This window comes from Ornithodoros turicata, chromosome 6 (genome assembly GCF_037126465.1).
Source record: "Ornithodoros turicata isolate Travis chromosome 6, ASM3712646v1, whole genome shotgun sequence".
Classification (NCBI taxonomy): Eukaryota; Metazoa; Arthropoda; class Arachnida; order Ixodida; family Argasidae; genus Ornithodoros; species Ornithodoros turicata.
In genome coordinates this window covers 44,439,002-44,464,599 of record NC_088206.1, presented here as the reverse complement: position 1 = coordinate 44,464,599, position 25,598 = coordinate 44,439,002, and the positions used below count along the sequence as shown (strand labels likewise).

The window sequence follows — 25,598 nt, the reverse complement described above, 5'->3', positions numbered from 1 at the left end:
TCAGTGAAGTACGGGGAATCTCATTTCACTGTGGTTTCGGAATCGATCTGTGGTCGATGCGACTGTCCCTTTAACAGGGGTTTCAGAATGCATAGGTAAACAGGCAAACTATTAATATGGTTACTAAAATAACGAAGTTTCGATGTAATAGTGTGTAATACCAATTTTCAGTGTTGCCCGCTGTGCAGGGGGTTGTTTGACACCAAGCGTCGCACCCCTCCACTACGCCGCATCTTTCATGGCAAATTAAAAATATTTATAGCGCGTTGTCGGTTGTATGCTTCCGCATATGGTATTTAGAAGCAACAAAGTCTCTATCACATCACCGGCATATCATGCTTGTCTACTGCTTTACAGTACCTTTCTAAAACATCCTGTAGATACAGTGACCTATATACAGTGACTCTAAACGCTACATGGGGAGAGGGCTAAAGTTCGAGGGATTAGTAACTACTAAGAACTTTCTGTGTACTGAAAGATGACACATGCTACACGCAGGGCAGAATCACTCCAAATATGTTAAATACCTTAAAGTTACGGCTTTTAAACTTGTGGCTATACGCCCCCTATGTGAATGGCAGATACAGACATATTTTTCGTGACAGAGGGGCAATGAGGGTTGCAGTGAATGTTTCTGCGAAGTAACAGGAGTTGCGAATTCCTGTGAACAGGGTGAGTGAATTCCTACCCGCATCCGCCACCCCCGGCGCCTGATGCGGGAACAAAACAGCGAAACAAATCAGAAAAGAGAAAGCCACATGTGATCCGGCGAAATGTCAAATTACCATGCATTATGTGAGAAAGTTTACTTATTTGAGTATTGTTCTCGATAACGCCTGGAGAAAATGCCACAATTCACAAAAGATATACACTCTTAAAAATGAACTTCACCGCATAGCACGCTGCTAGCCAGCCATCGTCTCGAATGATATCGTTATCTGCCCTGATTTGTTGAAAACGGGAGGCGTACGCCTTTTTTGTGACAATTATGAACAGCATAAGTGTCACAAAAAAGGCGTACGCCTCCCGTTTTCAACAAATCAGGGCTGATAACGATATCATTCGAGGTGATAGTTGGCTAGGAGCGTGCTATGTGGTGAAGTTCATTTTTAAGAGTGTACGGTCGCAAAAGGTTAGTTTAGGGGATGCCGGTAATGCGGCTTTACCCGCACTATCCGCGGACGCATTTCGGGCACAACCGCATTTTACCCGCATCCCGCAGCGACACCGAATTTCTATCCGCAAATCGTAAAACTGTGTGGGTATCTGTGGGTAACCGCGGGAAAAACGCACCCCTGCACTGTCAAAACTGAGCTTCATCACATACCACGCTCCTATATAGCCAACCATCATTCCGAGTGATATCATTCTGTGTCCTAGCTGATTTGCTGAAAATGGGAGGAGGCGCCTATTTGGACACATTTGGGATATTATGCACGTCCCAGATAGACGCCTCTCCTTGTTTTTGAACAAATCAGGACACAGAATGATATTCAGAATGGTGGTCGGCTAAGAGCGTGATATGTGGTGAAGTTGTGTGCACACCTCTATACAAATAGCGTAAAACTCTGCTTGTAAAAGTACTAGACACCTTGTCCGGTTTCCGTGCATGAAAGGGGAGAGGGCGACTCACAGCCTGAGATGAGGGGTCTCCCACCTTCGCCTCCACCTTCCGACACTCCTACACTGTTAAAACAGAACTTCACCACATAGCACGTTCCTAGCCAACCATCATACCGAATGATATCTGTTAAGGAAGAGGTGGATTAACAGCTGGGCTCGTGCTAATCCCCGAGCTAAGAGGGCGTGCACTATTATTCTTTTGGGTTTTGTTCAGTAAACGTTTTGCTCTGGCTCCGATCGTCTGGCTCTTCCTCTACACAAATTTGGTGCCGAAACCCGGGAACCCCTGCTAGGGACTTGAGAGTGGAGGACATTCACAGGCCAGCACGATGACGGAGGCGTCACAGGAATCGACTTCGAGGGTTTTCCTCCTGCAAAAGAGGAAGTCGTTTCGGCAGAGATTGACCACTGTACTGAATGAAGCCGAGCAAGCTATGCAGGTCGTTGGAAGCTCTCAGGATCACACCACTCGTTGTGAGGTACTGCTTGAGCGCATCGTCAAATTCTCAGCCAGCCTGGATGACGTGGACAGAAAGTTGGAGTCTATGTTTACGGTCGAGGAGGTTGAAGCGGAACTTGAGAGAATGATCGACTATCAAGACCGGGTAACCACCATCACCTGCTTACTGAAGAAACATATCGTCGCGCAGTCTTTGAGAGCTGGTTCCATACTGGAGTCCAGAAATCCTGGTGAGCTGGCGCTTCCCATTGGAGAACGTAGTCGAACTGTAGGAGATAGCCGTCACAGACCGCAGTTACCGAAGTTGGAACTCCTCAAATATAATGGCAGTCAAGAGCACTGGCAGGAATTTTGGATAAGGTTCGAATCCCTGGTAGACAGCAATGCTTCCTTGTCGAACAACGAGAAGATGTCCTACCTGACAGCGTTTCTTACTGGCGAGGCTGCAGCTTCAATAAAGGGCCTCCAGCTGACGGGAGATATGTACGACACTGCGGTCAAGATGATTAAGGAAAGATTTGGAAATCCAAACATGCTGGTACAGTTTCATCTGAAGCGGTTGCTAGGTCTTCAGCCAGTACGCTTCTCCCGCAATGTTCTCGAACTGAGACGTCTTCACGACACAGTGAAGGCTCATATGAGGAGTTTAGAAGCGCTGGGTACTACCTCAAAGTCGTTTTGCTCTCTACTGTTTCCTGTTCTACAACAAGCGGTTCCGCAAGATATGATTCTCAGCTTCCAGAGGAAAGTTCACGGCGACGAACAATCGCTTGGAACTACATCGGCAGAAGATCGGTATGAGATACTTCTCACGAAGTTGCTAGACTTTATCAAGATGGAAGCTGAGTGCAGGGAGCAACTGCCACTGGCTACAGGAGATAGTGTCTACGACACGAGGAGGCCCATTCAGACGACCCAGAGGAAGTTACGGCAAACTTCTTCTGAAAGACTATCGTCCGCCTCCGCTCTTGGCGTCGAAGCCAGGAAACCGACTACCACTCGTGACAAGACGGAGCCCTGCTTCTTTTGCGGGAATGATCACGAGATGCTGAATTGCAACTTACAAACAAATGTGGCAGAGTTGGAAGAAAGGCTTCGTAGCAGCCACAGATGCTTCCGATGCGGCAAACAGTATCATACAGCAAAGGTCTGCCGATCATTTCGTAGCCTCAAATGCAGAAAATGTAATGGACGACACTTAACTGTGCTGTGCAAGCAGAAGAGTACAGTACCAAGGTATGGAGGGACGGTACTCGCAAGTGGCACGTGGCAACGTACAGGTTTGCGACAGGACATAGTCCTGCTGCAGACTGCGCAAGTAGTCGTTTGCGCGGCCGGAGGAAAGGAGAAGTGCGTCCGTATCCTCATAGATGGGGGAAGTCAAAGAAGTTTCGTTAAGCGAGCACTGTCCAAGAAGTTGCAATTACCGACTGTTGGGAAAGAGCATTTGGTCATCAATACGGTAGGCAAGGCCGGAACCGAATCGTTGCATCGTAGAGTGAAAGTCAGGCTTCGGTCGCAGTATACTTCCGAGGAAGTTTGCATTGAAGCTCTTGAGATACCAGAAATCTGCATCGGCAATCTTCCTAATATTGACCGGAAATCTCTTGCTCAGCTGAAGTCCGAGGGAATGTCTTTAGCAGATGAAGCTACGTTCGCTGACGCGTCACCTGAAATACTGATACTTGTAGGAGCAGATTTCTATGGGTCCGTTGTAGCAGGGAGACAAGTACGAGTTCGTGACAATCTCATCGGTATGGAAACCATTTTCGGATGGACTCTACAAGGCCCTACGGGAAAGCAATCAGGTTACGAGTCTAACGCTCTACATGTGCAAGTGTCCAGCGTTAACCACGACGAGGTCTCCAATGCGCTGCAGTCTTTCTGGGAGTTAGAGCACCTTGGTATTGTTGACAGTGAAGAGTCGGAGGGCAAGAAGCATGAAGTTTTCCAGAGGTTTCAGGACACAACCAGATTTGAAGATGGTCGTTATACAGTGCGCCTGCCGTGGAATGAAGACCTCGTCTCACGACTGGGAAACAACAAGGCTGTAGCGGAGCAGCGTTTACGCAGCGCCACCCGTACTCTTTTGAGAGATCAAGAGGTCATGAACGAATACGATCAGGTGATACGACAGTATCTCATTAACGGTCATGCCGAGCGTATTGATGCAGCATCACCAACACCTGTTGCTGCCCCGGAATATTACATGCCACATCATGCAGTTATCAGACGCGAGAGGGAGACTACGAAGGTTAGAATTGTATTCGACGCCTCATCGAGTGCTCCGGGTTTTCTATCCCTGAACCAAGTTCTGCACGCCGGTCCAAACTTGAACTCTGACATCCTTTCTCTGCTCTTAAGGTTTCGAATGCATCGCATAGGCATGGTGGCAGACATCGAGAAAGCTTTCTTGCAGATTGCACTTCACAAACAGGATACAGACGCTCTGCGCTTCTTATGGTACACTTCGATGCCGATCGCAGGACAGCCTCTACCGTCTATTGAGACATGGCGCATGACACGAGTGCCATTCGGAGCACGATCTAGTCCGTTCCTGCTGTCCGCGACCATTCAGCATCATTTACAGCAAGTAGAGAAGGATTACTTGCAGACTGCTACGCTCTTGGAGCAATCCTTTTACGTGGACGATTTAGTGGTCAGTGTCAGCACCTCAGGAAATGCCAGGACACAGGACAAAGGGGAACTCTACAACGGAGACTACACAGAATCAGACTAAGAAGGTTTTGGGGGTCATATGGGATCTTCAACATGATCAGTTACGATGTTCAGTTGCGTCTGTCCTGGACTCCATGACGGAAAAGGAGAGTGTCAAGAGACATGTACTGCAGACCATTTCCAGGATTTACGACCCATTTGGCCTGTTAGGACCCTTCACTATTTCGGGCAAGATCATGCTCCAGAAGATTTGGGAGGCAGGATTGCAATGGAATGATCAGTTACCTTCAGACATCGATGCAGAGTGGAGAGAGTGGTGCAAAGGAGTCGCGGAACTGCAGCACATATCTGTTCCTAGGGAGATAGCGAGCAACTCATTCGTCGACAGGCTGCGCAAGTTGCATATTTTCGCAGACGCCAGCCCAAGGGCATATGGTGCGGTAGTCTACCTCGAGCATTTGTCCGACGACGGTTCTCGCGGCATGGCATTTCTACTTAGCAAAAGCAGAGTCTCACCTCTCAAGCGCCAGACACTTCCGAGGCTTGAACTCACAGCAGCTCTTCTTGCTGCCAGATTATATCGCTTTGTATCCACTGCTTTGCAGACAGAGTTCGATTATGTATGTTGGACAGATTCCTTAATCACCTTGCATTGGATCAAGGGATCGGCATCCAGATGGAAGACCTACGTGGCAAACCGGGTGCGCCAGATACATGAGCTGACTTCTCCTGAAAGATGGCGTCATTGTCCTGGTGAAGAGAATCCGGCAGACTTTCTCACGAGAGGGATTAAGGGGCATGAGCTGCGTGACTGTGAAGTTTGGTGGAAAGGCCCACGATGGCTGAGTCAGCCAGATTTATGGCCGCACACAGCATTTCCAGATCATACTGAAGGAGACGAGGAATGCTTGGACGCTCAGGTGGCATTGGTCAGCTGCACGACACATTTACTTTCACCCGAACGTTTCAGTAGTGCCAATCGACTTCTTAGAGTCACCGCATGGATACTGCACTACGTACACAACTCGAAGCGGTCAAACGTCAAGAAAACAGGTCCTCTCTCTACTGAAGAAATGGCGTCATCAGAGCTGTACTGGATCAAGGCTACTCAGACAAAGCTACTTACAGAAAGGTCCTCTCATCTCGAGAACTTCCGCCATTACCAGGATAACGATGGACTACTGCGACTAGAGGGTCGTCTGCAGTGGTCTCAGCAGTCACAAGCAGCCAAGCATCCCATACTGTTGCCGCCAGCGTCAGAGGCTTGGTTCACGTTGCTATCATACTCAGAGAGCACTTAAGGATGTCCCACGCCGGTGTACAGGAAACTCTGCACCAGTTAAGAGAAGAATTCTGGGTAATCAAAGGTCGTCAGTCAGTGAAGTATGCTCTTTATCAATGTCTTTTTTGTCGACGACTGAAGACACGCCCCTGCACAGAGCAGGAGGCACCCTTACCTGCCGATAGGGTCACTCAGCAACTTGCGTTTGAAGTCGTTGGCGTAGATTTTGCGGGGCCACTTTATTACAGAACGGCCGAAGGGCAACGGAAAGCGTACGTGGCTCTTTTTACTTGCACAGTCACCAGGGCAATTCATCTTGAGCTCGTCTCCGACCAATCCTTCGGGACCTTCCTTATGGCCGTCAGACGCTTTGTAGCACGCCGAGGTTTGCCAAGGAAGGTCTATTCAGATAACTTCTTAACCTTTAAGAAAGCCGCTCGAGAGATTCCTGCCTTGCTGGCGAATCAGTTCCAAGCGGTACGTGAGTATGCCACACAAGCACGAATAACATGGGAGTTTATTGCCGAACGTGCCGCCTGGTGGGGAGGCTTCTGGGAGCGTATGGTACGCTCAGTTAAAGATGCTCTCAGAAGAACACTAGGTCGGAGTCAGCTAGACTTTCAACAGTTGCTGACCGTGTTAACAGAAGTCGAAGCGATCGTCAACTCACGGCCATTGACACAAATGTCAGAAGATCCTGGCGACACCCAAGCTTTGTCTCCGTCGCATCTGATATTGGGGAAGCGACTCACGGCGTTGCCGCCAATTAAGAGACGTCAGACAGCGTGCGTAGACGCCGAACCGTTAGAGGTGCTGCAAGTAAAGGAAAGGCTCCTCACTGCATACTGGAGGCAGTGGAACAAGGACTACTTGCTACAGCTTAGATCTGCAAACCTGAGTCGACATGCAACCTCCAACAGCGCTCAACCGCATCAACTCGTACTACTGGCGGATCAGCGGCAGCCAAGGATGTTTTGGAAGCTAGCAAGGGTGCAGGAGCTTCATACTGGACGTGATGGACTTGTACGATCGTGCACGCTCAAGACAGTCACTGGTTCCTTCATCAGAAGACCAATTCAGCTACTTCATCCTCTTGAGGTCTAGATTTGAGACGCATCGGGCGGGGGAGTGTTAAGGAAGAGGTGGATTAACAGCTGGGCTCGTGCTAATCCCCGAGCTAAGAGGGCGTGCACTATTATTCTTTTGGGTTTTGTTCAGTAAACGTTTTGCTCTGGCTCCGATCGTCTGGCTCTTCCTCTACACATATATCACACAATATCATTCTGTGTCATGATTTGTTCAAAACAGGGGGGAGGCGCCTATCTGGGACAAGATAATCTGTCCCAGATAGGCGCCTCCTCCCATTTTCAACAAATCAATGCACAGAATGATATCATTCGGTGTGATGGTTGGCTAGGAGCGTGCAATGTGGTGAAGTTCTGTTTTAACAGTGTAGGGAACGCCGTCGGTAGTACACTCTTAGAAATGAACTTCACCGCATAGCACGCTCCTTGCCAACCATCATCTCGAATGATATCGTTATCTTCCCTGATTTGTTGAAACATGAACAGCATAAGTGTCACAAAAAAGGCGTACGCCTCTCGTTTTCAACAAATCAGGGAAGATAACGATATCATTCGAGATGATGGTTCGCTAGGAGCGTGCTATGCGATGAAGTTCATTTTTAAGAGTGTATGCATTGTCGGCTGCTTACTTTAAGCTAAGAGAATTTTATTGGTTAATCTGTAGAGGAGATAGTGTTCCTCTACATGAGTCCTGACCGACCATGGTGGAATGTCCCAGCGGGCAGATGTTCGTGGCGTCACGCTAGGACGTTGCCGGCAAACTGACGAGACAGCGCGATAGCACGTAACAGCAAGGCTACATCGTCGTCGTCCACGGGCCGCCACATCACCCCCCTCCCCTCAGACTCGGAGCGATGCTTGCAGTTGAGTGGTTGAGATAACGAGTCGCTACAACTGGTGATCCAGACGGCAGCCCCCTTGTACGACCTTGGACGGCCACCTTGTACACGCCCGCCCAACACATCTATTTTACGACGACCGACCCAGGCACCGGGGCAGCGCAAACCCTACCGCCCTGCTGGAAACCGTCTTATTCAAAATCCTATGAAAATCTCATTGAACCTATTGGATATCATGTACACAAATCTCATTCAGTGACTGCGAAAATTCTCATTCCCAATAGATGATTTGGGACAAATATTACATTGAAAATGGTGCCATATTCAATGAGTCTTAATGAGAAATCACAGTATGTGTTAATGAGATGTAATGAGAAATCACAGCAAGTGTTAATGAGATATAATGAGAAATCACAGCAAGTGTTAATGAGATATGAGAAGTCACAGAAAGTGTTAATGAAATGTAATGAGAAGTGGTGGCTTCAAACTCATTGAATGTCCCCGTCATGTCTCATTGAACCAATGAGCCCCAGCAGGATATTTCTCATTGGAATGGTTCTCCATTTCGATTCGCCAGTAGGTTTGTTGTGGTATAGTCACATTAGATGTGTAGAGCTTTCCAATGAGTATAAATGAATTCCCGCAAAAATGAATTAGACTCAATGTGATTTGGATAATTTACTGGATCAATGCACTACACATTGTATTCTATCACAGGACATATTTCAGCTTGGGTGTAATATTCTCAGTCGCACTGTGCTTTCACAGATGCGAAATGTTTGGCTAGTAATACTGTCGTGCATCAGATAGTGGGAAATAGAAAATCTAAAAGATGTAATTAACATTTACCAGTAGCTGAAGGCGCAGCCTCCTTCACTCCTGCTTCTTTTTCAGGGAGCACCTCATAAAGCGCAACAATGCAGTGTAAACCGAACACTAGAGAAGAGGTTGCCGGCAGTCACTGTACAGAATTAAGAGAAACAAATTTGAAGGTATCTTGGACGGAGCAAAGTATGAAGCATTATCCCAGCCCGGTTAGGTCCTGTCACCAATTGACAACTTCTCTTATACATTGAACACCGATGGGGCACAAGTAGCACAAGTTAAATCAGCAAAAATTAGCTTGATGATAAATGAGCTGTCGCAAACTGTGAGGCAGATTGTGGTAAAGGAAAGCTGGACATGAACACCTTCCTCGTTTCTGTAGACGATGCAGAGGATATTTTCAGTGATGTGACATTGAAGTCATGAAAGTCATGGAAGTCAGGAAGCATTGTTCAAAGCAGATTTATTGGACTATGCTGCTGTGTCGACTCCGTATCTCGGTACTAGCTCATAAGCACCAAATGCTCATAACCTACAAACGCCCATAGGCCTGTTGCGCTGGGCCAGGTGGCGCACCAATCATGTGTGTCAGCGCCGCTAGCGGCGACCTTTTCAACACACGGCCGCTCCCTAGCAGACGACACTCAGTCTACGCTGGCTAACTTGGTGTGGCGTTATCGTTTATCATCTGTTTTCCGGATACAAAGTCAAAAGGATCGACAAATTCTTTCTAAAAAAGTCGCTGAAACATGTGTATAATGCGCGGCACGATGTACATATGCAGAACGCGTGTATGTCGCGAATGACGCTGTTTGTTAGGGTGTTTAGTGTGCTTCTCTGGTGCACTGGGGGTGCACCAGTAAAAGTATAAATTTCATTCTGAGAAAAACCAGGCTTAACAAGAACGTGGCAAAGATTAATTCGCAGTGTGCTCATCGAATTCAATGGGGACTTAACAAAACGCTCGCCGTTATAATTGAAGATAGTTGAACAATATTAACGGGACATCTAAAAGAAACACAAACTGTTTTGTGGTTCAACACCCAAATAGTTGCTCTTTCCTGGGACCTCTGAGCGAACTTCTCGACTATTTATATTTGGAATCAGCTATCATATATCCGCCGCGTTCAAAGTGACGTCTAACTTTTTCTTAATGCGTACGGAAACAAAGGTTGTGCACATATACACGAGGCTATATATTGTATATGTATATGCTTGTAAGAGCTCGAAAGAGCTCCGGCTATATTTTTTCCTTGTATATGTATATATGGAGTTTCTGATGACGACGACCCAGTGAAAGAATTGATAAAAACAAGTCAGCTGGTGAGTGACAGTATTAATGACAGTAAGACCCGCAGTCTAGGGACGACGAAAACAGACACATGCATATGTCTCCAAACTCTGTCTGTGTGTGTCTGTTTTCGTCGTCATAGGCTCGAGATCTTACTGTCACACAGCGATAATTATCCGAAGCATCGGCTGCACAGTCGACTTTTAATATAAAAAGCAGAAAAATGCAAAGCAAATACAAGAAAACGAAAAGTATATCTGGTCAAAGTTGTTGTGTTCTATTTCATTAGAACGGATACCGATATTTGTCTACTGCAATAATTATACGTGGATATTACATAGCCGCAATGTAAGTCTATGACTGAAAACGGTAAACGGCGGCAGCAGTCAGGAATAATTATTTCAGGGCTTCATATTTTAAGAATTAGCTAGTTCTGGAGTACAAAAGATAATACAGCCACCTGCATATCGCCGGCAGCCGGAGTAGCGCTGCCAGTCGGGGCCATTTCTTTCTGGGACATCTTTTCCGGGGACTTTTCTTGGGCGGGCAAGTTTTTGCCGTAGCCATCTTCTTGCTGATATGCGTACGACACAACAGCAGTTTGCGATTTTTAGTAGAGTTCGATTCTATTCGAATAGAGTTCGATTTCGGAAAAAAAATAAAAAAGGAACCGCGCACTCTTTGACGCGTCCTACCCGTTGCTATCAGTTATGCATACGGGGCGAGAGCGGCCGCGTGTCGTAGCATTCCGACGGTAGGGGTCAGAGTGGCGCTCCAGTCGCCCTCCTCAAACTTTAGCATCCCCAGGACTTCCTTACCAGGTCCTCAATTTGTTAGAAATGTGACAAAGTGAGACTCCCCGTCATATCCTCAGGACCTCCTGTGGGAGCTACCAAATGACGCGGCTAGTACAGTTCTGGGAGCAAGCAGATACCTTACTGAATTAGTTATTTTGGGAAGTGAGGTCACATTTACAGCACCCAGTCAGCGTGTCTGTATTTTTTATATATTTTCAACCTCAGTCACCAGCTACCATTCGTGGTTTCTCATCGGTATTTCGTTCAGCGTATTTCTCATCACAAACAATGAGTGTCACAGTTTAAAAGGCAAAAAAAAAAGATATATATATAAAAGGACTCTAGGTCACTAAAACCTGCGAAACCACATAGAAAGGTATATGATGCAGCGGCATTTCCTTTCCAAGACAGAACAGATACAAGTTATTGCTTGTCTTCCGAACATCAGCAGATTCGGGAGTCCTCTTCGCACCTCAGTCAAAAGAAAGGGTAGGGTATCTAAGTTTAACTTGATTTCGCACATAACCAACAATGAAGTGAGAAATTCCTTGGAGTATTAAATCGCTCTCAAGGTAGTGTTCGTGTTTCTTACTGCTTTGGTTTGATGCATGCATCGTAAGTGAAGCTTGAGCAGTGAAACGCTACTATTTTTGTCCCTGCGGAAATAAAATGCTCCGCGCAACCTCCTGCCAGGGACCCTTTGCGGACACTCATGCAACAAGACCACAGTGAAAGGTCTAACAAACTGTATTTTAGTGCACGTCAAACGCTGCACATAGACGGATTCCTTTAAAATCCGACGATCAGTATTTGCGCCCCTATATCTCTTTTTATTTTATATTTTTGTTCGTTTTTTTTTAATTTATGCGTGAGCACTCACTCTTTGATTGTATTGGGTAATGAGAAATAAATCGGGAAGTTGATTACTGGCTAGCAGGTATTAAAATGCACACCGCAGTATTAAAATAATTTACTTCTCCTGTGCTTGTCCTCCGGTTGACGACCGCAGGATGTACGCAAATGACAATCACTGGAAGCTCCTATGATGACAGCCTGTGGACCTCCTCCGTTCATCCCATCACGGACGAGGACGTGATGACACTTTGAGGACATCCTGAGGACCGCGTGTGTTCTTGGGGCTGGACCACAGACCCAACTCCGCGCAGTCACCAGTTGTTTCCTTAGTTACTCATTATTGTTATTATTACACACAGGAACACGCTTCTTCCTATTGTCTTGAGCTCTCTCTCTGGTTTTCTGTGTATGCTCTTCCACCCTCACCCACTACCCTTTCCTGCGAGCATTTCCTCCTTTCCCTCTATTCCACCTCCTCTCCCTCAGCCGGTATTTTTCACTACGAAGGGTGACAACCCTAATTCGGATGTTCTGGACGTTCGGTGCTTATGAGCAGCTCCTCCCCTCCTGCTCATTTCCACCAAACGCTCAAAACCACTAACTTTTTTTCGGTGCATATGGGAGGAGGAGGGAGGAGGAGGAGGAGTGTCGTTGGGAGGAACCCGAGAGGTCTGCCTGCCTGATTAGGTGGCATGTTTCTCGGGAAGGGAAAGGTGGTGGAGAGGAGGAGAGGAAAGGGTGAAGTGGAAGACCGAGCGGAATCCGCTCGGGGGGAGGATAGCTGCGTCCATGGGCCGACTTCAGGGGAACTGTGCCGGCATACGCCTATTACACATCTGAGGGAAACCCAGGAAAAACCCCAGACGGCTCAGCCGGCCCGCGGATTCGAACCGCGGACCTCCCAGTCTCCAAGCGCACGCGTTACCGCTGCACCACCGGAGCTGGTGGTGCATATGGGCGTTTGGAGGTTTTGAGCGTTTGGAGGTTATGAGCATTTGGTGCATATGAGGCACAACCCCGTATCTCTGCCCCTCATGCAAAACAATGTCGGGTTTCACGGGTACTGTGGATGTAGTTGGTGCTACAATGAAGGAGAGTACTATGCCTCAGCCATGGACCCTATCACCATTAACACCCCAAGAGAATCGATTGGTGAAGCAGCACTGAGAGAGATTCAGCAGTCATTAAAGGACAATTTCTAATGTTTGCGTATATAAAGGACCAGCTGCACTAATAAACATGCCATATTTTGAATTTGCACACGGTGTTCTTGGGCGTTGTACGGACTGCCACAGGTACGTGGCTGTGTGAAGCCAAAGAAGCATGTTTACTTTAATTCGTCACATAAATTGTAGTCAGAAACTAGCAAAGCAAAATAGACACCGTTTTTGCAGTTGAGTAATATGAACAGGTGAACATTCTCCGGAAGAAAGTATGAAAGTATACTAAGAAAGTAGTATTACCATATAACAAAACTGAAAAATGGTATCTATTTTGCTCTACTAGTTTTTAATAAAAATGTTGTAGCGAATAAAAACAAACACCCTGTATGTTTGCAAGAAACAAACATAATCATCATTAGCAGAAGAATAATGACGCCACGAAGCTCTTTATCGAAACCACCAAACGACTTCAGAGAATATAGCTCTTGGAAGCCCTCAGAATTGAAAGGTTGGTTACTTTTCTAAGTTCACCCATGTATATAGGCCTGTTGCGCTGGGCCAGGTGGCGCAGCAATCTTGTGTGTCAGCGCCGCTAGCGGCGACCTTTTCAACACACGGCCGCTCCCTAGCAGACGACACTCAGTCTACGCTGGCTAACTTGGTGTGGCGTTATCGTTTATCATCTGTTTTCCGGATAGATTTTTTTTTTTTGATTGGGTGTTAGCGTCGCGAAGCAACTGTTTTCCGGATAGAAAACAAGTCAAAAGGATCGACAAATTATTTCTAAAAACGTCGCTGAAACATGTGTACAATGCGCGGCACGATGTACATATGCAAAACGCGTGTATGTCGCGAATGACGCTGTTTGTTAGGGTGTTTAGTGTGCTTCTCTGGTGCACTGGGGGTGCACCAGTAAAAGTATAAATTTCATTCTGAGAAAAATCAGGCTTAACAAGAACGTGGCAAAGATTAATTCGCAGGGTGCTCATCGAATTCAATGGGGATTTAACAAAACGCTCGCCGTTATAATTGAAGATAGTTGAATATTAACGGGACATCTAAAGGAAACACAAACCGTTTTGTGGTTCAACACCCAAATAGTTGCTCTTTCCTGGGACCTCTGAGCGAACTTCTCGACTATTTAGATTTGGAATCAGCTATCATATGTCCGCCTCGTTCAAAGTGACGTCTACCTTTTTCTTAATGCGTACGGAAACAAAGGTTGTGCACATATATACGAGGCTATATATTGTATATGTATATGTTTGTAAGAGCTCGAAAGAGCTCCGGCTATATTTTTTCCTTGTATATGTATATATGGAGTTTCTGGTGACGACGACCCAGTGAAAGAATTGATAAAAACAAGTCAGCTGGTGAGTGTAATTAATGACAGTAAGACCCGGAGGCTAGGGACGACGAAAACAGACACATACATGTGTCTCCAAACTCTGTCTGTGTGTGTCTGTTTTCGTCGTCACTAGACTCGAGATCTTACTGATCTTACTGTCACACAGCGACAATTATCCGAAGCATCGGCTGCACAGTCGACTTTTAATATAAAAAGCAGAAAAATGCAAAGCAAATACAAGAAAACGAAAAGTATATCTGGTCAAAGTTGTTGTGTTCTATTTCATTAGAACGGATACCGATATTTGTCTACTGCAATAATTATAGTACGTGGATATTACATAGCCGCAATGTAAGTCTATGACTGAAAACGGTAAACGGCGGCAGCAGTCAGGAATAATTATTTCAGGGCTTCATATTTTAAGAATTAGCTAGTTCTGGAGTACAAAAGATAATACAGCCACCTGCATATCGCCGGCTGCCGGAGTAGCGCTGCCAGTCGGGGCCGTTTCTTTCTGGGACATCTTTTCCGGGGACTTTTCTTGGGCGGGCAAGTTTTTGCCGTAGCCATCTTCTTGCTGATATGCGTACGACACAACAGCAGTTTGCGATTTTTAGTAGAGTTCGATTCTATTCGAATAGAGTTCGATTTCGGAAAAAAAAAATAAAAAAGGAACCGCGCACTCTTTGACGCGTCCTACCCGTTGCTATCAGAGGCTCAATCTTGATCTGCACATAGCGATCGTTATAGCTATTTTTCAAAATTTGCGCGCTCATTCCGTCACGCGCATTGGCCGTCAACCAGGGAGCACGAGCGTTTAGCAAGCGTTACGGGATAGCGAAAAGTTCAAAATCTAGCCCCAGTTATGCATACGGGGCGAGAGCGGCCGTGTGTCGTAGCATTCCGACGGTAGGGGTCAGAGTGGCGCTCCAGTCGCCCTCCTCAAACTTTAGTGCAACAGCCCTATAGGGTATCCTTACTGAAAACTTATATCAAATCTCGTTGAAGCAACTGATTCAAGATAAACTGTTGCACGAGGAAGCTGAAAAGGCTGAAATATTCCGAGAAAATTATGAAGTGACAATGAGCAATAAATTAGAAGATTTATTGTAAGAATGTGAGACAGTTTGGCTGCAAATGAAGACACTATCTATGCGAACTCATTTAAAAGAAAGAAAGGTGCATGAAAAAGGAAGCTAAAACAATGAAAACGCATAACTTTGCACACATTTCGGTCTTTATTTATTTTATTATCTTATTTATTTATTTATTATTAGAATTGTTATTCTTATTTCGTTTATTTTATTATTTCATCAATATGTTTTATTGTATTTGAGCATAATTTAATATGTACACGTTGTGCAATTAATTTCGACAGTTATTTTCTTTTTTCCTTTTTTTTTTCGCTTTATATAAGCCCAGCTTTATCTTCACAGCGAGGAATCTAACACTATCTGGCGTAGTCGCTGGAACATCCCACAAGGATCCCACAAGGATGCATCCCATTCCCAGCTCGAATTCAGCATTGAACTATTCTTGCTTTCGAATGGCAGTTGGATGGTTTCACAATGTAAGTTCAACCTGCACTGACCCAGCATAAAAACTGCCTCGGCAGTCTTTTTTTTTTTTTTTTTCTAGGCTCATTCTTATGTTTGCGTGCGAAATAGAGCCCCTCTATTGCAAGTCGTCAGTGTCCTTCAGTTTTCATTGTTTGACTCACATTGCAAAAAAAAAAAAAAAAAAGTGTTTTCAGTTTTGGACTTATCGGTGCCCTATTTCAGTGGCCGCTTTAATTATGCTGCGCAACTGTTTCAGAACCATTTGCTGCAACATGATTTGAAAGTTCTTCGTCTGCACGGGCACTTGGGAAAGGTGTAGGGCTCGAGACCGTTAACATATTAAAAAAATGCAAGGGCAGTATCGCCTTCATCATCCACCGCTTACGAGCGAATAATCGCCAAAGGGGTCGTGTACAATGCCACTACATATCATATTAAATGTCAGAGGACAAACAGTAAGATAGTTTGTCTGGACGGCGGGTCATATGCCGAGATTATTCGCATTAGCTTTCACCAAGAGGGTCAGCAAACGGTAAGTTCACTGACACTTTTGGAATACAACAGTGTTCGGAACACACGTAACAATATGCTATGTTTCGCAGTGAGTAAGAATACCTTCACCTGTAGTGTTGGCATGTAGACGTATGCGCATGGCACTAAATGAGCAGTTTGTGGTGACCAAGTTGCAGGACAAGATTGGATATGAGTGATGACTACCGTTGTGAAAAACTGTTTTTCCTTTCTTGGTGAAATTTCTTTCATTGCATGTATCATTCAAGTTTTTAATTGTATTAGTAGTGCGACAATCTTGAGATAACCATTGGTGTCTTTTCTAGCAGTTCCTTTTTTTCTGAGATAACGTAAGCTATAACCATCAATCTTTCTCACACGATGTCATGTACCGTGTTTTTGAGATTTTCTTGTTTGAAGTATATACTTACAGCTGTCACATACAGGCGTACATTATATGTATATGTTTTGCTATATATTGTTTACACAAGTTTGTTCACCACTTGCAAACACAATGTGCAAAACTATGCGTGGGTAGAGAGCATACTTCACTTTAGGCACTCCTGCGTATTTCTATATGCATGCTCCTGGGGAAAAGAATATTTCCTTTCACTCTCGTGTAGTGCAAAAATATATATGGATTTAAATGTAAGCAATTTAAAACTCGTTAGTTGCGTAGTTTGTGCCAATTGAAGTGTGTAGGAATTCAAACACGTTTCGAATAGAATATATTTTAAATTAGAATGATTGACTTCTGTATTCAGTGTACACCAATTTGCTCTATCCCTCGAATGTGTCTTTCATGATCTTCATCCTTTCATCTATGCATGGAGCAGTCCTACCGCACAACATGTTTGCTCACATTAATTCAATTGACACAGTGATCATGATGGTTCGGTGCTAAACCAATTGCCCAATTCGTTCTTCTTCTGTGAAGGGGATCTTCATTCCACAACACGTCGGTTCAGATTGCTCCAATTGGAAATCATTGTTTCTCATCGGCACTCAGTGAACTAATTACTTGATTTGGTTCTTGATTTCGTATTAATCTTCTTCATCACAACACCTGTTAGAGCGCTAAAACATGAAGCTATCTTTCCCTCAACACTTATCATTACTTCAATGAGAAATACCTGCGTTATTCACATTAAATGAATTGGGTGTCTCAGTTCTCATTGAAAGTCATTGGTTCTCATTGGACAAATTAGCTCCCGGTTCCCTGGAAGATTCCTTCACCACAACACCTGTTAGAGCGCTAAAACATGAAGCTATCTTTCCCTCAACACTTCTCATTACTTCAATGAGAAATACCTGCGTTATTCACATTAAATGAATTGGGTGTCTCAGTTCTCATTGAAAGTCATTGGTTCTCATTGGACAAATTAGCTCCCGGTTCCCTGGAAGATTCCTTCACCACAACATCTGTTCGAGCGCTCAAACATAAAGTCAGCTTTCCCGCAACACTTCTCATTACTTCAATGAGAAATACCTGCGTTATTCACATTAAATGAATTGGGTGTCTCAGTTCTCATTGGTTCTCATTAGACAAATTAGCTCCCAGTTCACTGGAAGACTCCTTCACCACAACATCTGTTCAAGCGCGCAAACATAAAGTCAGCTTTCCCGCAACACTTCTCAATATTTCAATGAGAAATACCTGCTATATTCACATTAAATAAATTGGATGCATACATTCTCATTGAAACTCATTGAAATTGATGCGGGCGCTTAATGAGATCGGGTCTACTTTTTCCAGCAGGGCGCACGACCCAGCATCGGGCACGTCACTATCCATCTTCCCTCATTTTGGAATGCCAACCCCAACGTATGTGGTCCTCCCCGACACTCTGGCGACAACCAGCATTTACGCTCTCGTACCGGTCGCGGTACTGTCGCCCACTCAGCAACCATTCAACGCATTTAACAGGTCGTTGAGCTCAACTGAGCCCAACGAACTCAACAACCATTCAGTCGCACGGATCACAGCGCGCTTGTTCATGCCACCACGCTGCTGCCTCATCAACTGCCACGATCACAAGGCGAATGCCCAGCCGTCCATCACCCACGTCCTCTTTCTCCTCTTCAAGGTATCGCCGCGGACCTCAACTACCAAACCTCAACCGCAGAGGGGAGGAGTGACGTGGCGGGCCGTGAACGACGGCGACGCGCTTCTACTGCCCCGCGCCACTGCGGCTGCCAGCCAGTTCTACCGGCACCATCCTAGCGTGAGGCCACGGATATCTGCCCGCTGGGATATTCCTTTGTCACCTGTCAGGACTCATGTGGAGGAACAACGTCTCCTCTGCAGATCCATAATGACGTCGACGTATTCGATCACAGCCAGCTCCCGTTATTGTCAACAGCACGTTGCCTTAGGATCTGCGAAACATTCAACAGAATATTGTGTGTTACAGGTTGCACGACCACGGGAACTGTATGAAACCATCGGTATTCTGATTCCATAAACCATTTTTTCTTCCGTGTTAGCGCCGCGAAGCGGCTATGGGTATGAGCGGCGTACAGACTTGGACCGATGGAGAGAGGACAGCAGGAAAGAGTGGGGGACAGGGGAGTTAGTATGCGTCATGGGAAACCACCTCAGACACCACTGGAAGACGGGAGGATTTGTCTCTACCACCGGCCAGTCTTCAACACGACCTTGGCAACGAGCGGATGCATTTGCCCGCTCGGCCGTGTCGCTGATAAACTATTTTTACACACACTTCTAGCTGCTTAGGGCTTCCTACTAGCAGATTGGGGAGTTATCACTGAGAAATGCTACCGATACAACTTCCGCATACTCCTAATGACAAATCCCGACCAACGTAGGATCGGTTCTTCGTCCAAACACACACTACAACAATACATTCCAACCTCCAATCATGCACCAATCCTCAGGCAGAACGTATTGTGTTTTCGTAGGAATTTGTTAGTAGGTAGGACTAACGACAAACATTTATATTCTTTTCCTTATCTGCATCTCTCTTTCCACACACGCTGGAACCATACCGGTGCCAGAAAGATATTCTAATCTACGGTCACTGAATGCGCGATTACTCACGATATTATAGTCCTCGTTAGTAGTTGCTTTAGAAAAGAAAAACAGAAACATCTGCCTGGAACCTTGCCCGTGCTGGAATTCAGAAATATTTTACAGCGATTAATATACGAGTGCTACTAATTATGAAAATCAGTATATCAGTTATGCAAACGGGTAAACAAACTACATGATCTTTTAAAGAACCATAACTCGTGCCCAACGATTTTACGCAAACGGACAACTCAGATTTACGGGAATTAGAGACACTCTGCTGCTTCGGATAAACCCTGATTTTCTGTTAAAGAACCTCCATCCATACTATAAATTTACTTATCAGTATGGCTAAATATATATGTTTACAAAAAAAAAAAAAGAAAAAAGAAATGACAATAAGGATACTCTTTGAAACCTGATATATTCTACTTTAAAAGTGCTAAAAATGGTACCCGAATGAATACTCTTACATTATAAAAATTGCATCGACTCTTTGTTTTCGGTGAACTTCGACGAAGATGTTCCCAATAACTTACTAAACCTTTCTGTTCGTGTTTATTTTTAGTTTTATGATCCGATAGGTTATCTCTTGATTGGTGTAGCCACAAAATGGTGGCGAAAATTGCTCGGTCGATTCCGGCGGGCAGATCACTCGGAAATAGCACGCCGCCACCACCACCACCTACTCGTTCGATTCAGTTCGGATTCAGCAGAAACACCAGGCAACGCTTGTTTGCGGTAGATGTGCGTGTTTCTTTTGATTTTCTTGTGCACACGAGACAGAAGCATAATTTTTGAAAGAATATAGAAAAAAATATATTATATACATATATACTAGAGAGAGAAAAGTACGCCGAAGGAGGGAAGGGAAAACACGCAGAATTATCTCATAGCAGACGACGCAAACACGCATGACCTCACGAGTGCTCGTAGAGCCGTGGAGCACACGCATGCGCGGCAAGGTGATGAGCCTTTCCGCTAATACGCCGCCGTGTTTCCCGAAGCGGTCCTACAGCATTTCATTGAATTTAGTATCACACTGCTGCAAATGGATTTTCGAATTATTGGTGTTAGACTACTTTAAAAGCACTTCGCCTATTGCGTTTTTCATGTTTCGTGCACCACAAACCTTGGTACTATGTTCTGCGAATGTTTGTTACTGCGCATTAATACACGATGTCGGCAAGTTTCACAGAATAGCGTTTCCATGTCTTCGACGCTGATGTGTAAATTCGAAAACGTTCCTGTGGCGTGGAAGTAAATTAATTCGCAATGTGATGACTTTGGTGCCATAAGACAATGAAGAAAGTAACCCTGAGACCAGTTATGGGGGGGCAGAAAGTGGTGGAGCTTAAAACCGGCAAAACGATCATCGGCAGGGGCCCATTGCTCGAAGTAAGTTCGACGCTGAATGAAACGCATGGAGACTTAGATACGCATGCAGCGTCCAGTTCGATCATGCCGTAGTGTACGCTTATGCTTTAGGGGTTTTAACATCCCGAACGAAGCGTGATTAGATCCATATCGATTTGACGCTTCTCTTGGTGTCTTGAGCTCCAAGCCATACTTTGGGTTACTGACCGGAACTCACGTCAGGCGTTTGTAGTTACACAGAAACATCAATTCCTATCTGCGTGGGATAGAATCCTTATGTGCACATCGCACAAGAAGGAAATAAAGCGTAGTGTAAATGAAATAACTGCTGTACTAAATGGCTTGTATTCTCTGTAATCTACAGGGGCAAAAAGTATGTTTGCAAATAAATTAACAGAGGTATTGAGTATAGCACATTAGAACACATGTGAGCACCTTCGTGCATTTGCTTAACTGAGCAAATAAGCAGGTTTGGATTAGTGAGTATTGTCTTCAGATATCGAAACTGCACCTGACTACCTCAGTTTATGGATGACTCGAAATGCTAGTAACCAGTTTTGTGGCGTTTGCCGTGGTGTGTGCACACACGTTCGAGTTATTGCTGTGTTATCACTGTCCTGTGTGTGTACACTGCTCTGGTGAATCTTGCATCATTTTGATTTTTCTGGTCTGCAAAACACCCACAAGTGCTGCCACAGTGGTACAGTGTGAACTGAATATTTTGCTATCAAAGCTCATTCTCTGTATTTTTTGTATAATTGCAGTGCAGTGACAAGAAGGTATCAAGGAATCATGCAATCTTGGAGGTCTTGCAGGATGGCGAGGTGCTTATTACACCGGTGAGTGCCACAATACTTCATACAAACTTTGAAAACAAGAAGAGGGCACATATTCCTACCTGATGTAGGATACCATACCTGGTGGTATCTATGAACCAAGTCTTTTACCTTCACAATCTGTTTGGAAATGCAAGTGTTCTTTGCAGTAGCCTGGGTTTTGCCACTCCATTGCAATCAGTCTGACACATTCAGCACCGCTCAGGCTACCTTTCCTTTCTTTTTTCTTAATAAACATATCCGCCCCCCCCCCCCCTCACGGGTTTGTCAGTGTGAACATGCTGCTGCAACCTGGGTGGTTTTGTAGAGTTTACTTCAGGGAACTAGTTTTCACAGGTCACTAACTTTTCGCAAGCCTGAGGTTCGCAGTTCCACCTGCTGGTCCACGCCGTTCGAGCCTCTTCCAGTCAGACTTGCAGAGGTTCGCAAAGGTTTGCAGACATGGCCTTTCTAATGAAAAGTTAATAATGGACGTAGCTTTCAACATTTAAAAAGAGCGACTGTTTGCAACTGTGACAGAATAGTTTGAAATGAAGTCTCCATGACAAAGACATGCTTTCCAAAACGGGCCAACCCATCACCACACGAACCTTGTCTTTGTGCTGTAATTTTGGACCCAGATAGAGCTGTTTGGGGTACTGCAGCGTTTTAAACTTGCTAGCAGGGCCGCTGGGGCCACCTCTGTCAATTTTAGACAAAAAATGACTTAGCTCATTTTGGAACTGAGCTCTCTGAAAGTTATTTGTGGGGCAGCATCATGCCAGCAGAGCTTACTAGGTGATTCATTTATAGGGTTTTTCTCTTTCTTTATTGCTAGTGTTTCCAGTGCATTTTGCTAGCACAAGCTGTTATAAACATGTAGCACACAGCAAGACATAGAGCAGTAATAATTGAAACATAGCACGGATACAGGATATGCATGAAAAGTAGATAGACGTGTTGCACAACAAAGTCTAATATCGCCACACATTTAAAAATTTTTCTATTCTAAATTCATATCTTACGAAGTTTTGGGGGTTCAAACCCCGATTGGTTTGTGTCATTTCTTTTAGCCGCCCAGGAGCGTAGAGCAGATCAGTGGATGTAGCCAAATGGCAGCACCTGTCATTGCTCTAGCAATTCTCCCCCTTAATTTCTTGTACCTTTTAAGCCCTAAGCTGCATCACCTTCTGTGTATTGCTGTTTCAGTGGTTCTTAACCTCTTTTCCTCTATGCACCCCACTCACCACAGCATTATCCCCCTTATATTAACTCCAAAGTAATGCACACATAAAAATTGAAACCATTTTACTCTCTTTTCCGAGTTTCCTCAAAGCACTGTTCATTGTGTGAGACTCTTGTTGCTTCAAAGCCTGTGCGTACAATGCGCACCTAGGAGCCATCGTGACATACTGTCCAGGCATTCCTGGTGAGGAAGATGTTTCTTTCCTGAGAATGATATACTATGCAGAGTGTGGGCGAAGACGAATCGGATGCCCTTGAACTTCCGGGGGGGGGGGGGATTCCCCTCCAGTTGGGAACCCCTGTAATAATTGACAAAAAAATCACTTAATCATAATTTATATTCATGATAATGTGATACGATTTCTAATATGTGATTTGTCATGATGTTGCACGACACCTCCATGATGTCGCAGTTCCTTCGGGGTATTGTAAAAAAGAAAGATATGGAGGTGCTATATTATAAAAACAAATTTGGTGTCCCCATTTTTTCGTGAATTGGGTAAACACGTACAGACCTCGGCAAAACACACTCATGAGCACGCTCACTCATGCTCAATTCGGCCAATGAACTGAGCGTGAGTGAGCAAGCCGAGAGCTGAGCGGACAGTGAGTGAGCGAGCCGAGAGGATGATGAGTGAAACTTGAGTGAGTGAGCCGAGAACTGGCCGGGCAGTGAGTGAACTTGAGTGAACGAGAGTCAAAACTGCTGAGGTATGTATGTCTGTATGAAGGTACAAACGCTATGGGCGGGCGACGGTTAGCTCCTGTTACAGAAGCTGTCTCAATGCACACATTGTGAGTGAGTGAGGGAGCCTAGAAGTGAGCGGGCGGTGAGCGAGCTGAGAGCTGAGCTAGCTGAGGACTGGGCTGGCGGTGAGTGAACTTGAGTGAGCGAGGGTCAAAACTGCCGAGGTCTGCACACATATAGGAAGTTTTCACCTATGTCACATTGTGACGTGGCAGTGACGTGGCATGCTCGTAAGCTCCTCCCACTGGTGGTCACTTTTTGTGCTAGCAGCATTGAAAGATGACAAACTGCACTATTTTTTCAATGCGATAACCATAAAGACAATGACGAAGTGTCCAGTTTGGTCTAATGTGTTGGTCAAAGCTCCAGAGGTTTGCTATTATCATCAAAACGTATTAGTTGCTCACACAAAATGAACATGAAGGTATCGAGGGTGTGGCTTGTGTTCGGTATGACGTTTGCCTAATTTCTTTGGCTTGTTACAAAGTGCCCCTTTAATATTTGCATGAAAATGTGCAATACTGGGAATCTCATAACATGCTATAAATCATGAGTGTCCTGCCCTACACAGCTGTACATTCACCATCAAAACAGAGACCCTCATGTTAAGACCAAAACTACAGAACAGCACTTTTACTTTTGATTATTATGCGGTGCTTCGATTATTATGGGGTGCTTCAAAATTTGAAACTTGATTGCTTACATTTGTTTGTTCTGTTTTTATTCATTAATCGTAAGAAAATTGCACGTACAAAATTTACGTTCAAGGTATTTTGCAGAGCAGTACATGTAAATGTGTGTTTCATAGTGTAGTGCTTGCAAGATGATTGCATATCAAGTTGCGGGATGATCGTATTGACTTTGTCTAGTTTTATCAGATTTCAGGTCATCAGTGAAAGGTTTATCTCAGGAAGTAATTGTACAGTTTACTTTCACATTGAATGCTAGTGGTGCTTGAATTGAGGCTCCCGGCTATGAAGTGCCGTACGCGTGTTGCCGAGCAGGCTTTATTAAGTCTACATGAGAGAACTGATGTTTTGAGGCTGGAACAACATAGAAGGGACAATCACATACAAGGCCTCAAGTTGCCTAAGAAATAAACGATGAAAGATAAAAGTCACTGAAGTCACTTTTTCAGTGACTTGAGCTTTTTCTGAAAGCATCTGACAATAACCAGCAGCATCAATTTGTGTTGTCTAGCTTCCTAATTCTTGATAAAGGAGATGATGACACCTTCATGTATAGCAAGTGTAGTGGGTTTTATCATTTGATGGCAGTTCACAAGAATCAAGAAAATGTTTATCTTTACTCCCTCATAAATTGTATCACGAGCACTAGACTACTTCTGCTCCCCAATGGTGTGCTGTAGGGCCTTGTGTTAATTATGCATATCATGCTTGCAGACTCACGTCAATCCCTGCTTCTACCAAGCCCAGGGCAATGGTCCTTCCAAGGTCTTGAAGAAGGACAAGCAGCATACACTGTCCTCTGGGGATTCCATTTCACTGTTGCCCAACAACTACAAATACATTATTGAAGTGGCCAACTCCCCAGAGGATATTTCCAGGTATGGAACAGTGAGTGCACTCCACTGCAGGACCGTTGTCCCATTTTGCCATGAAAGAAATGTCTGCAAACTATGGCCTTCTTGTATCTTGTTTCCAATATGGCCTGAATGGAAGTCCCATGTTTTCAATATATGTTGGTTTGTGCTCATCTGATTCAAAAGCAGTCTTGGAGGACACTGCTCTATTAAAACATTTCACTGCCCACTGTGCCACAGCTAAATATGGGTATTTCTGCTAGTTTTGACAGTTTTGATACGAAGTGAAACTTTATTGGCCAAAACAATAAAACCATATTCGAGAGCCGGGGACAACCAAAAGATGCCCATACTATAGCTGCCAACTCCGGGAGACACCCGAATTTCGTTCAGTCTCCCGATTGTACGGAGCGCCCTCCAATCTCCCGGAAAATTGGGGCCTTGGGCTTTTTTTCTTTCGTTTTTCTTTAAAAGCTGCGCAAACGTATTCCTAAAGAATTAGACAGCCCGTAACACGTGTTTG

The 25,598-nt window shown here is 44.9% G+C and overlaps 4 protein-coding genes across 4 annotated transcripts in view; all 4 read left to right on the top strand.

Annotated features, from left to right (window-relative positions):
• The first annotated feature begins 1,952 nt into the window (after positions 1-1,952).
• Positions 1,953-4,823, top strand: LOC135398552 (uncharacterized). The gene has a single exon (XM_064629948.1). It carries the CDS (start codon positions 1,953-1,955, stop codon positions 4,821-4,823), a length of 2,871 nt encoding a protein of 956 aa, XP_064486018.1.
• A 73-nt stretch (positions 4,824-4,896) lies between these two features.
• On the top strand, positions 4,897-6,063 carry LOC135398551 (uncharacterized). The gene has a single exon (XM_064629946.1). It carries the CDS (start codon positions 4,897-4,899, stop codon positions 6,061-6,063), a length of 1,167 nt encoding a protein of 388 aa, XP_064486016.1.
• A 2-nt stretch (positions 6,064-6,065) lies between these two features.
• Positions 6,066-7,148, top strand: LOC135398550 (uncharacterized). Its single transcript, XM_064629945.1, has one exon. It carries the CDS (start codon positions 6,066-6,068, stop codon positions 7,146-7,148), a length of 1,083 nt encoding a protein of 360 aa, XP_064486015.1.
• Positions 7,149-20,346: 13,198 nt separating this feature from the next.
• The window catches only part of LOC135396588 (aprataxin and PNK-like factor), a 56,258-nt gene continuing 51,006 nt past the window's right edge, over positions 20,347-25,598 (top strand). The window contains exons 1-3 of the mRNA XM_064627632.1: positions 20,347-20,745; positions 21,489-21,563; positions 24,936-25,099. Coding sequence (XP_064483702.1) covers positions 20,650-20,745; positions 21,489-21,563; positions 24,936-25,099 — 335 coding nt within the window. The 5' untranslated portion in view covers positions 20,347-20,649. The remainder of the gene's footprint in view (positions 20,746-21,488; positions 21,564-24,935; positions 25,100-25,598) is intronic.

What these genes read in the sequence shown, in the direction of transcription:
- LOC135398552 (XM_064629948.1), top strand. Translation starts at nt 1,953, where the DNA reads ATGACGGAGGCGTCACAGGAATCGACTTCGAGGGTTTTCCTCCTGCAA.
- LOC135398551 (XM_064629946.1), top strand. Translation starts at nt 4,897, where the DNA reads ATGACGGAAAAGGAGAGTGTCAAGAGACATGTACTGCAGACCATTTCC.
- LOC135398550 (XM_064629945.1), top strand. Translation starts at nt 6,066, where the DNA reads ATGTCCCACGCCGGTGTACAGGAAACTCTGCACCAGTTAAGAGAAGAA.